This window comes from Nyctibius grandis, chromosome 4 (assembly GCF_013368605.1).
Source record: "Nyctibius grandis isolate bNycGra1 chromosome 4, bNycGra1.pri, whole genome shotgun sequence".
Lineage (NCBI taxonomy): Eukaryota > Metazoa > Chordata > Aves > Nyctibiiformes > Nyctibiidae > Nyctibius > Nyctibius grandis.
Genome location: NC_090661.1, coordinates 8,617,489 through 8,631,458, shown reverse-complemented (window position 1 = coordinate 8,631,458; position 13,970 = coordinate 8,617,489). Strand labels below are relative to the sequence as shown.

Here is a 13,970-nt window from a genome sequence, read left to right as displayed (position 1 = left end):
GTTAAACCTATCAAAAATTTGATGTTTACCTACCACGACCTTTGTTTGCCTGAAAAAGGAGATTTGAAGGTACAGAAGTACTTGAAAACTCTTCCTGAATCTAGTGTTGGTTTTGGTTCTTAGGAGCACAGAGCATCTTATTGATAAAGTTCTTCAGAGTGTAATGTCCCTCGAAGCCTGATTTAAATTAAATTTTATCTTGAAATAGAGACAGTTTAAGATTTTTTTCTTTTGTTTCATTCTTACCTTCTCTAGTGCTTGACTTAATTTTTATATTTATTACATGAAGATATTCTAGACACAATAAAGATTAATCATGAATTCAATCAGGATTTGTTTAGTTACATACTAGAATGTAACATGGCAAACCTCAGTGACAAAAAGATCAAGTTTTGAAGTGACTGATCTCAAAGATTTCAGAACTCCTACTATCATAAAAAGAGACTGAGAAACACAATAACAGTAAAGCAGAACACTGGAAAAAATCTCAAATTAATTTCTAAATCATAATTAGGTTTTATGGCATTTAGAAATTTTATTTAGCTACACAATTCAAATCATAGTTTATACATTTTTTTTTTATATTATATATAAAACCTATATACATTTATCTGAAATATTTGATGGATGGAAGAACAACAGAAAAATATTGGAAGTTGTCAGTGGTGACAACTTCCCTCTATAGAAAAGCCATATTTGTTAGAATGATAATATTGTCATAGCCATGAAGGTCCAAGGACAACTTTGTCTTGTGTGCATTTGGTACACTCAATTGTACAACTCCTTTTTTTTTTAAAGGAATTGTAATTTGTATGTGACAAAAAGAGGGACATTCATCTAAAATGCAGTATATCTTTATGTAATTTATGGTAAATATCAACATTTAGGAGTTCTAGAAATTTTTAAGCATCACAGTAAATAAGATTTGTTACTTTTGGTTAAGAAACCAAGACTAATTCATTACTTGGAATTCTCTGAGGGTAAGTAATTTGAGAGGTAAGAAAAATGTTTAAGAAAATTTTACATAGCAAAATTTGTGAGTAACAGAGGTGTGCGAGATAAATTGATAGTGATTTATGTACTCCAGTAATCAAACATACTGCTTGATCCACTTTTTTCAGCTGTGCTCTTGATTCTTAAGGCCATGGGTGATGAATTTTAAATAAAATACTGTTAGATAAGCAGAAGAAGGGGCCAACTGAAACTTAATCTGGCTTTCTCAGTTCATCAGGAAATGCCTTTATCCTGGTTATTTCTGAATTTCTTACTGGCTGTTTAGTATCTGACCATCCAATTCTGAATGTCAGTGGAAAACTGAACTGGAATTTAATTTCTTAGCTTTTTAATAGTCACATAGTGCTGCAGCACCTTGCAGTGGCAATGCCTTATTCTGAAAAAAAAAAGTGGGAGTTTGTTTATTTGTAAATATAGTTTTATTAATAAAAGTTGTATATAATAGAAAGACATGCCATTTTCCTCAAAATGCAGAATTTCTGTGAAAACAGCTAAAAATTAACAATACAGTAAAAAAAAAATACAGCCCATTTTTCAATATTCCCTATTTCAACAGTTTGCTTATAAAACATTTCTGGAAAGTTATGTAGTGAGAGTGCATATCTGAACTGTATCTGTAATGGCACCTGTTCTGCATGTGAAGGGCTGTGGGCTCATCTTTTGGGTGACTCTGTAAGACAAGTGAAAAGAAGTGCTTGAACGCAGTAAGAAGTGCCCTGAGCTAGTTTCATTTCATTGTGGTTACCTTGTACTTAGCCTAAGCAGTGCAAAAGTGATCTTAAAGCAGTCAGGTGTTTTCCCTTGTTGGGGAATGTGTCTGTTGTAGAGCTGAAGGAACCTACAAGAGTTACAAAGCAATGAGAAAACTTTGATATTTAGAATAGTTTGGAAGAGGGATTACCAGGCTGTTTTCACTTGCTACATAGCTGAAAGAAATCATGATATCTCCAGCCCAAGTTGGGAGAATTTATAAAGCTGGTTTTATCTGCCTCGGAGACTTGACTGACCTCTAACAGCGCTGACAACTTGCGGGTTCAAACTTCTTTCCTCTATAGCCTCAGTGCTGGAGTGGGAATGACTATCCTTAGTACTAAAATCTTAATTTGGCTGTCAGCTCTTATCACAACCATTACTTTGCCTCAGATGAGGATGATCTCACACATTTGTTCTTAATGGGAATATGAAGTTAGTGAATGCTATTCAACATTTTTGGCTAAAAATAAACTAATCTCCAATTTTAATGAAATTGCAAGTGTGTGATGGGGGTGTTAAATATGTACAACGGTAAAACCTGGGTTAAATTGAGGTCCATTTTGCACAGGTTTAGTCTTCTGGGATTTGTGGAAAGAAGTATTATTTAGAAAGGTTGTAGTTTCCTCTTGACATTGCCTGCTTACAAGTCCAGTTCCTAAATCTTGGCTTAACAGACTGTAGCATAATTTCCTTTTCAGTAACATTTATTTTAGGATTTGAATGTTTAGATATTCAATGTGGTAGGATTCTTTTCAACCACTGTGAAAATGCTTGCATTGAAATCTGGCCAAGAAAAAGGCTTGTTTCATTCTGCTGCTTAAAAAACAGCCATGCTGCTCAAGGCCTGAAAGATTACAAGAGTTGCACTGATCTAGGAAGAGAGCAAAATGGTATAGTTGTAATTTTGGAAACACTTAAAATTTGTGTAAGGTATCAGCACTGCCCTGGGAAGTGGTTACATCTGCCTGCGCTGGCTGCTTTTCCAGCCCTATACCGCCTCTTCATGCTGGCATGTGTATTTATGTGGCCTTGAGGGAAAGTAGAATGAAAATTTTTTATTGATCGAAACTACATTTTACCAAAAAAAGGGAGTAAGTTTTAGCTTAGATCAACTGGCAAAAGGAAAATACATTTAAGGAGCAGGACTGTATCTTTTGTGACACTCTTGACTTACGCTGGCTTGAAGTGTTTCTGAAACCATGTCCCTAAGTGTCGCCTGCTAGCAACACATCAAAGGAATGGGTTTAAAGCCTTATCATTCTTTCTCAGCATTTCCCAAAACCTGATAAAATTATTTTTTAGATTCAATTTAATTTATAGGGTTCTGAATACTACTAGTGATCTTATTAATGTCAGAAAACTACTAGAAAAAGAAGCAAAAACCTAGGGGTGAAATCTTTTTAATTTCAGAGTACAAGAAAATATACATATGTATGTATAAAATTATTTTATATTATTTCACAGCTACATAGCTTGTGCTTTCACTCACCATGGAAAACTTTCTCATTATTTTTGCTGATCTGGTTTGTGTTCGTTCTTTTCAGGTTTGTGTTGATTTTTGGTTGTTGGTTTTGTTTTTTCCTGCCCACAGCTTTGTTAGATTAGCAGATCTAGGTTTGGCTCCAGATGGATTATACGCATCCACCTGCTATATACAAAGAAGAGAATGCAGTCATCTTTTCTACCTTAAGGGCGTGATTTACTTAGTACGACTTGTTCTTTCCCCATGACAAAATAAGTAGTAAGATTTTTCTGCACACAATAAACTCTGAGTTTTGGAAAATACATAGTATCAGATCCATAGCAGGCTTTTGCACCTGCCTGTGCAGCACACAACCTGTTAGCTGTGTTCTGTGTACCATTAATCTAGTTCTCTGTAAAGATTGGCACAGTGCACCTTTTCACTTTTACAAAGTTAAAACTGCTTGCACCTTCTGCCACTTAAATGTAGAGGCTCTCCTTGCATATTTCATTACAGAACATTCTAGTAAAAATAGTACAACTAATATGTTTTTATTGCAAAAGATAGAAAAAGCCTTACTAGGTTACAGAATATCACAATTCTAAAGCATTGCTGTCTTTGGGTTCTATAATTGATTCTGCAATTACACTTAGTACTTACTAGATCATTTTAGATTTATTTATGGCTAAGATACATGAGAAATAAAGCCTCTAGCATATAAATGATTTATTTAAAAGTAGTACCTATACTTGTATTTTCTGTAAAACTTTGTATTTGCGAATTTCAACTACAACATAATCTTCCCTTTTTCTTTTGTACTGTTATATGATTTTGTCCAGAGCAGTTAAACCATTGGTCTGTGATAAGATGGAATTCCAGTTTTGTGAAGAAAAGTTAAACAGACCAAACTTAGTTGTTAGATAAAACTATTACCATTCTGAATGCTTGGTTCACCACTATGGCATCATGAAGAATTCTTGATACTATCTGTGAACAGCATTCATAACCTCTGCTATTTGTCTGAGTAAACGTCAGAGTGCTCAAGGAGAGAGCGATATTAAACAGACTACCTTGTACCAGAATGGGAGGGGTGGGGGAGAACAGGGCACAATATTTATGACTCCAGGAACTATAAGTTGTAATTTAATGAGATCAAAGCCTTTGCTGTTTATTTGCTGCACTAGAAGCTTGGAATAAACTGGTTAGAAAACAGATACCAAAAAAAAAACCCAGGATATTTAAAAGATTATAAAGACTATAAAATCAAAGGCATATTTTAGATGGAAAATCACATTGTAGAAGCCTCTAATATAAAATTAATTTAGCATTCTCCTGAGATTACGTAAATAATGTTTCAGGAAAAGCAAAGATCCTTCAAATTTATAGCCAGTTCCTGTTTTTACCAGATAGTCACTGTTTGTCCTTTTTTTCCTCCTGATTCCCAGGAACATACACAGTGGTTATAACAGGTACTTTATTCCTATTGTATATCTCGGTGTAGGAGGTTTTACCAATACCAACTCAATGTCCACTTCTAATATACTTCTTGGAAGAAAAAATACAAAATGCATAAGCATCATAAATACTTCAGAGTAAAATTAGCACAATAACATTTTACCTCTGAAAATAAACTTTTAGCCACATGTGACAAGTTTAACAAGTCAGTCTTACGAATTTCAGTTCCTCTAATTTATTCTCTTGTTTCCATACGTTATTTAAAAGTAGGGCACGACTCAGGATAGTTTAAAAGATTTGTCTTTGTTTTGAATTGCAATGCCTATACTGGATGAACTATTTATATGTGTTTCCTGTGTTAAGGAACTGAAGAAAGTAACTACAGACTTGATAAGGTCCAAGGTCACATCTCAGTACAGGGTGGGAGAAGAAAACATCAATCTTGCAGCGAAGGAAAAACAGTTCCAAGAACTGCAACAAAAAATCAGAATGGTATTTTGGAATTTAAACAAATTAAATTTTTGGTGATTTTCTGTTCTTCATTCAGCAAACATGGCAATGATGTCTCCGATGTATACAGATTAGTGGTTCCTTTCTACTAACTGCATATACAATATAACAAAACTATTTCCAGAATGACCTTTTCTAGGGAAATGAATGTGCTATGAATATAAGTTTATAGTAAAAAAAAAAAGTATGGACAAGAAGACATTTCAAAATAATTCAGTTTGTTTAACTAGCCTCGTGATGATTCACAATATCGTGTTAATACAATATTACTAAAGAAAATAGACAGTAATTTGAAATACCTTTTACTGTTCTTCATGCTCTTTTTTTAAGGAGTCAGCAGTTATTAAAAAAGTTCAAGAAGAAAACACTCACATTAAAGAAGAAAAGCTGGTGAGTTGTATTAACAACTTTGTTATTTAAAAATCACTTCAGAATATATGTGCTATATTTTGACAAGTTTCTTAAATTATTATACTAAGCTATTAAAATAACTAAATTTACTTGTTTACTCTTCAGAAATATTTTAATACTAACATAAATGGGATCTTACTCCTCAGTTTTTAGAAAGTGTATTAGCAAAACAAAGTACATTGTTTGACACTTTATTCCAAGTCTTAACTTCTGTCATTGAATTTAGATGGCAGAAATTTGGTATACCCGTGAAATAGTTGTTTACATATCAGCTCAGTACAAATAAGCACTAAGGTTTGCATAACGTGCTTGCTGTCCTGCTTTCTGGTCGTCAACAGTTTACTAAAATACTGCTGGTATTGAAACCAGCTAAAATTGGAATCATGTGTCAATCATATACAAAGGAAATGGTGCTCCATTCATACAGAACATACACATTTAGAATCACAGAATCACAGAATGTTAGGGATTGGAAGGGACCTCGAAAGATCATCTAGTCCAATCCCTCTGCCGGAGCAGGATTACCTAGACCATATCACACAGGAACGTGTCCAGGCGGGTTTTGAATGTCTCCAGGGAAAGAGACTCCACAACCTCTCTGGGCAGCCTGTTCCAGTGTTCGGTCACCCTCACCGTAAAGTTTTTCCTCATATTTATGTGGAACCTCCTGTGTTCCAGCTTGCACCCATTGCCCCTTGTCCTTCAGCTACACCTATACATGGCTGAACAGAGTTAAGGCTGTCTTCTGTTGCAAACTAGGGTATGTTCCAGAGCAAATCCTGATATTCAAACCAAGGTACAAGGAGTCAAGTATCAAACATAGCAAAAAAATTATGTTCCCTGTAATGACAGCATAATACACTCCTTTGCAGAACACTCAGCGTAAAAAGGGTGGTTGGTTTTTTTTTTTCTTAAACAGTTGCAGAATTTTCATTCTGTAGTTCATTAAACCAAACGTGTCAGAGAAATGTATCATTCTTGTTCTCAGGGAGGGACAAAGCGGTAGCTTGCTTGTACTGAGGACTCACTGCAGGCAGTACTCTTCCAATCTGTAAAAGCCTGTTTGCATTTTGAGCTTGCTTTTTAAAAATACTTGCCAATAAACACAGGGAAAAAATGAGAAACATATTCAGGTCTCATTATTCCCACAGCCCTGAAGGCACTAAAAGCAGTTATATGGAGATGCTTGTAGCATAATTTATATGCATATTTGATATGTGTTATCTAAGAGTAGGACTCTGTTTTGTTTCTCTGTTTTGCTCTGTGTGAGCTGTTAGAGGTGGGCTGGTTGGTCGGTTTTAACATACAGAGAGTTTTGGTATAAATCTGGGGAGGGCTCTAATACAGAGATGAACATCATGTTTTCTCCAAGAACTTGGGTTAGAAGATCTGGATTTCTGTGTTATAGAGCACTAAAAATTCACCATCTGGATTAACTGAAGATGATGGCTTCAGTGGTTCTTGGACTGAGGCTGAACATACTATCTAAATTATAGCTGATTTACAGTGAACTGTATGCAGAGACGCAGTCTCGTCTAGTTGAGTGAACACTGTCCTAGATTTAAAAGACATGGCCAACTCTGCTACCGACCTCTCAGATGACACTGGGCAAGCCATTCCACATCTCTTTGGTTCAGTTTTCTAGATGTAAAATTGAACTAAAGACAAATTAAGCTTCAGTGCAAAAATATTATTGATCTTTGCATAAGAGTGTATATGCATAAAAAGGAATGAGAATTCACCCAAAATAATGATTTTTCTTTTTAGTAGATAGCTCAATCTGTGTATACTATAGAACCAAAAATAGATAAATTTGAAAGCTCTTTGCAAGTATATGGAAGTACTTTGTTTTAATAATACGTTCCTCTCTCAATATATTTTGAAGCAACTGAGCACACTTAAAACTGTCTTCAGCCTGAAACTCATTTTTTTTTCCTGTGAAGGTCGTCTTTTAATAACTGCTGTTCTGGTCCTTAGGGAGTAGAGATTGGCTTGGCTAGGTCATTCTCTTTGTCTTTGAATCTTTGAAAGTGTGTTTTGTAGTGTTTAATATAAAATGACTCTGTCTCCATTCCATCCACATTTTCAGCTAACTGCAACAAACTAATGGCAGCACATATGGGTTTGTAAATCTATACCACCTTAATCAACTCATTTTGGATGGCTCTTTTGTTAGAACTTACTCTTCTTGAAGTAACAATATAGTCTTGATGAAGGTACCATAAAAATTCAGATAGTGACAGCAAAATCTGATGTACTTGTACCATATGATGCAAAGCTACTGTGTGGTAGTTTACATCTATTAGGATTTAATTCAGGAGATACAGAATAATGTCACATGAGGGTGATCCGTTAATGGAAGTGATTTCTTGCCTGTCCTATGCCTGTCAAATGCCTCTGGGATTTTCCATATTTTTTCAGGACTGTAATATGGTGCTATAAAATTATACTGTTAGATTAATTCAACTCACAGTGGGGTTGGATTTGATATATTTTATTCAGATTTGCACTGAAGTATGTTTAAAGTATCAATGGATTGCTCATTTTAATTATAAGAATCTCTGAAGAACAGTAAGTTGTAACAAGTTACAATAATGTTATCTTCTCCAAGGCAAAAGGCCAGAAAAACTGGGAGTTGTTCTTCCTACAAGCCCTTTCCCAATGTTGATGTTGGAGTAGATTTTTATACACATGATTTTGTAAACACTGGCAGAATAAAAAATGTTAATCTAAAAGACATAAATTATCTAATGTTTAAACTTCAGAAACAAAATCTTATTCAATATATCCTAATTTGTTTCTATTAATAAGGAAATTCTCAGCTCTCTACAATGTGTACAGGAGCTGCTTCAGCGAATAACCCAAACGAATATTAGAATGGAAAGTGAATTAAAAGCACTGAAAGAAGAATATCAGGTCAGATTTTTCTTGATTAGACAAGCTGCTACTATCTGTTATGTATTTTTTAAGTCCAGGGCTGTTAAAGACATCTGTATGCTTTTCAGAACTTTTGACCTCACTTCCACTGCTCCCTCAGCTCCTCAACTGTCAGCATGAACCTTGAAGCACAGTCTATGATTTCCCTCTTTTAGTTATCCCCCTAAAGTAAATCATGGTTGCCATTCTTATCAGCCATTTCTGGAAGGTAAAACCAGAACATATTGGGGGTTGCTTTCAAGTATTGTAAAATAAAATTATTTTATGACTTTTGTTTCTTATAATTTTCATGTAGGTATAAATTTATTTTCTGGAATATGCTTCAAATTTCAGATCTTCATAACAAGAGCTTGTCCCTAGCCTTATTAGAGCAGAGGGCCTAAGTAAAAGCATATCCTTAGCCATTTCTTGCTGTATTGTCTGTTGTCGTATTTACGCTAGAGGTGGTAAGTAGTCACACTGGAGATTGTGGAGTTGCAGCATTCCTCAGTTCCTCTTTGAGCGCGTGAAAGTGGCTCAGAACAGTTTAGGTTCTAAATTACACTAGCAGTCAGATTGGCCAACAGTGCACTAAAGATTAAGGTCATATCTCTTCTGGTCAGATGTGCCATGCAGAGTTCATGTACAACCATTAACCGGAGTATTAATAATTATTATCTATCTACTGTCTGTCCATACATAACCACAACTATTCTATACTTTGCTTGGCCTGTGAGGCCAAGGTTTTGATCTAGGGATCTCAGTTAATTTCAAATTAAACTGCATGTGCATGTATACTTTTGTTTCCAAGTAAATGCTTCTATGCTAAATGGAAATTAGATTCACTTTGCATAAGCCTTTACTTTGTCTTTTAATAGATGTAAGCAGTTTGCCTTCTGCCATAATAAATACATGAATTTTGCATTTTGATGAAACAAGTAAGGTTAAAGATGAGTTATGTTCTCCATCAGAAACTAGCTAAAATTTCACTAGCAATTGAAGTACCTGCTTTGTAGTACTGGATAAAGCTGTAGTGACTGGAAGAGAAAGAGAAGTCACTCATTTCAGATGTCTAGGTTCCTGTATTTATATTAGTGTAGAGTGTTGGATTTTCAAGACTTGAAATACTTTGATCTCAGAGTGCTCTAGAACTAAGAAGAGATGCTTCTCAACCTGGAGAACAGTCCCACCACTTCATTATGAATCTTCGGAGTTCTCCAGCTCCTCTTTTGTATACTGGCTCTTTTTAAAAAAAAAATTACAATGAGAAAGCACAGTTTAATGGGAAAAGGTTTGTGTATTTCTTAGCACGTTTGAAACTTTTTACAAAGATTAATTTAACAGTCCCTTGGCTATAGAATTGCCTAAAGTAGCATGATTTTCTGTAACCTCTGTTATTTATACAGTAGGTCCAGTGAAATAGCTGGATTACTTGCTATTCATACAATACTTTTTGTTAAAGTAAGAAGGTAACATGCATTTTATTTTTTAAGATTGAAATTACTTCGTAAATTAAACCAAAAGCTTGAGATAATTTAATTGGTATGTAACCTTACTGATGATGACTTTCATAATACAGGGGGCTAGGATCTTTGTGTCAGGATTATTGAATAGCAGGTGTATTCTAAAAGTGCTTTTTTTTGATAGTATTTCTGAGCTATTGTCTCCCATCTCAGATGAAGTTTATAGTATGTCTTAAAGCTCCAGCTAAAACTTTGAATGGTATCTGTGAATCTTATCTTTGAAGACTCCATATAAATGTCTACAAGTGTAAGAGAAGCATAGCTTGTTTTCTTATTGTTAGGGTATGAATTGAGTACAAGTTTCTGTTTTGCAGCCTGTACAGGCCAACAATTGATTTCTGATTGCAATTATACTAATTCTGATTAGAGAGTCTGCTTTGATTTGGGTCCTGTTTGTATTAGACATTGGGAAGGTATTAATATTTTCTATTTTTCTAACTACAGGACAAATTATTTCTAATTGTCAAAGCTTCAGTGTAGTCTTCAAAGGTAATTTCTCGCAGGCATAAGTACTTTAGATGAAATTGGTGTTACAAGACATGGATAAATAGTAAGAGGCTCTTGATTCAACCTCTGAAAGCTCTGTTGACTATATGAGGACTCCTCAATACTTAGTTTCATGTAAATATTCCTTCTTAGTCTTCACTGTGGCACTTAAGATCAGCTAAGATTTGGCCTCAGTTCAATTTTGTGAGAACATTCTGTGCATTCTCAAAACCGAGATGTTCTAACCTGAGAATAGGAATTATAGGATTAATAACATTTATATAAGCACATATGAGTGATAAACTTTCAAGAGATCTTATTGGGAAACATAAAAGTGGCTAGACATTTTAATAGATGTATTTTTTTGTAAACCAGATAAATACATGCATAAAATGCAGCAATTCTCTTAAGCAGCATGATGTAAATACAATGCTGTATTAGAAGTGAATGTCACATGTTCTTGTTCTTTCTATATGAACTCATGGGGTTATTTTGACTTGTCAGAAATGTCTTTCTGTCTAAACAGTAGTCATAAAATATTGTTTCTTTTTATAGCTACTCGTTTGGCTGACAGTTTGATACAAGTACCAGGATATTCCAGGGAATGAGACAACATTAACTGCTTATTTTGCAGTGTCATTTTTTTTCAAGCAACAAATGGAACTTATAAAATAGGGAGCTGAATATGTAACTTGAAGCGTCTACCCACTTTCCTGCCAATTTGAGAGCTATTACTTTCATCTTTATTGATTCTAGAACTGCAATATGATGAATGGGGTCTGAAGGTTATGTGTTATGCTCTATCCTATATCCCTGTCAAATTTGTGAACCTTGCTCATCAAGAAAGATTCTTCAGAACAATAGAAAAATTGAAGGGGTGATTGTATACTCCCATGGAAATATTTTTATTCATAAATTACTGCTTATTTTTGGGCTTGAGATGACAGAATACTTAAACTTGCAAGGTAACATTCAAGAAGGATCACGCTGTCCTTTCTCATTCTATCTATGCATACCTAGTGCTAGGATACCAATGTCCTTGTGAGTCCAGAAAAACAAGTTATAATTCTTTAACTGATGACAGAATACTTGAGAATGCAAGGAATTCAGGTATTCTCCTCTCTCTGTACAATTGGCTTTAACATATGTTCAGTTCTATTAATCTGCTGCTACTGGTATTTTGCCCTAAGAGCTACGGTGTGAATAGCTTTTATACTCCATCTCAGGGGAAGTGGCATTTGAGATGCAAGTGAAAGAATCTTTGGAGTTAAGAGTTAGGTTTATCAAAGACAGGAGGTCTTAGAATCCTAGTTTATAGAACTGGATGAAAGGTGCTACATCAGAGTGTGATTATTCAGACAATGTGTTGTTGAATTGTCTCAACTTTTTAATTATATAATCTGTCAGAGAAGATCCATTATCTTCTTATGCACAACATCTTCCATGTTTATAAAAATGCAAGGTAGTCTGAATTTTCCTAGTGTTAATACCTGTAAAATATATTTGTATTAATAGTGTAGCTAAATTAACATAGGCATTTTAAAATTGATTCTAAGTGAATCAAGATGTAGACTCATTTTTAGTTAAAAGATTAGGTAAAAAGGAATTGCTTTGGAGTATTGCCTCCATAACTTAACATTTTTCAAGTGGACTTTCAAAGAAGCTCAGCAGAGTCATAAATATGTAGCTGGTCATATAGCTACATGCATTAAAGTTATGGGTACATTATCAAATATATTTGTCATCTATATAGTAGATAATGGATGCAGTAATTCCTTTATCTTCCGTATTGTTTGCTATAAAAATGTGATAGGATAAAAATTCCAACAGTAACTGAGATGTGTGTGAAGTCACTGTTGCTTTACATGAGACTGCTTTAATTCAGCACAGTAAAGCTGAAAGAGTTAACCCAAAAATGTTGCAAGTACAATTATGATAAAATAAAACTTAATATTACTGTTATTTTAATGCACTATTCTATTTCAGTGATCTCATAAAAATAAATTAAAGGATAATCAGACATATACTTTATGTTCCAGTAGATATGTTTTAGAATTTAAAGTTTATACAGTTTATAAGATAATAAACAATTTAGGATAGAAAAATAAAAATATTTTCTTTGAGTATTCAGTAGTTTTTTCTTAAAGTATAATGGGTCTAGATTGTGCTACATTTCATATTTCTTATCTCTGGACTTTATATTACTTTTTCAGCACATTAAAACTTATGCAGTGAAACTGAATAATGGCAAGTGTTTTTATACCCTTTTATAGCCATTTCTTTTTTCATAACCTCCCCCTGTTTCCTGTTAGCTAAACTATAAGCACCTTTCTGTTAATTTATGAAAATTATTGTTGAGATAGCACATTATCACTGATCTGTATGCCACTTCCAGCATGTTAGATGCAAAGGTCCAAGCAACATAAAACACATCAAAATTCATTAACGTGGTATTGATTATTTTTTGGATAATTAATTTTATTGCAGGCCCTTGAAAGAGATAATGAGCTGCAAAGGCAGAAGGCAAAGGAAAATGAAGAAAAGTTCCTTAATCTTCAGAATGAGCATGAGAAAGCACTACAAACTTGGAAAAAAGATGTAGGTTTATTAAATTAAATGTTAGAATATTAAAATGTTTTTGAAATACTCATCAAGCATTTCAGGTAATTCCTAAAAGCCAAGAAAATATTGCAGAAATAATACAATAAAACTAAGCAATTTCTTCTCCAGTAATGCAGACTCTTCTAGAAATTAATATTCTTAAAAGGTAGATTTAGGAGAAATGTTGACTTCTACGCTCTAACAGGTCAGTGCACTTCCTGTAGTTCTGTACAGCAAGAGCCAGAGTATTAGGTGTTATCTTCAATTTAGCCCTTTAATTTTCCAGAATTACACACTTGCCATTACCTAGACATGGAGGCTCATACTGTTTTTAATTTACATTGAATTTTATATATTTTTCAGGAAATTTGCAATTTTTTACACAACTTAGAGAATACCAGCATTTCTAGGCTGCACTCTTGTACCCTGAAAAAACTATCAGTAAACTGCCATGTAGTAAAAAATGAATGTAAACCCACATACACTGAAGTGACACAGACTAAAGGGCCTGAAGGGCCATGCGCCCAGAAAAAAAAAAAAAAGGCAACCTCAAACTGAATCAGGTAGATACTGAAGGCTTGCATTAAAGCAGAGGTCCTGATTTGACAGGAATTATTCAATGTGGACTGTGGGGTGAAAGGGGATAAGAAAATATAAAAACCTGTATGTCCTCTCAGTGACTTCACCCCTGTGTACACCTAAACAGTAATTTGTCTTCAATATTTGCCGTTCTTTCTACTACTTCATTACTTTTAAAGAAGAACGTAAAATAATTACTTCAGTAATTATTTAATCCAAAATAATTAGCAAAATATTGTAGCTGTAAAAATGGTCTGCAC

General features: G+C 34.1%; 1 protein-coding gene across 1 annotated transcript in view; it reads left to right on the top strand.

The window, feature by feature from the left end:
• Window positions 1-13,970, top strand: part of CCDC73 (coiled-coil domain containing 73) — a 55,844-nt gene that overhangs the window by 27,334 nt on the left and 14,540 nt on the right. Inside the window, exons 9-12 of the mRNA XM_068399441.1 lie at window positions 5,048-5,176; window positions 5,525-5,584; window positions 8,417-8,521; window positions 13,018-13,128. Coding sequence (XP_068255542.1) covers window positions 5,048-5,176; window positions 5,525-5,584; window positions 8,417-8,521; window positions 13,018-13,128 — 405 coding nt within the window. The remainder of the gene's footprint in view (window positions 1-5,047; window positions 5,177-5,524; window positions 5,585-8,416; window positions 8,522-13,017; window positions 13,129-13,970) is intronic.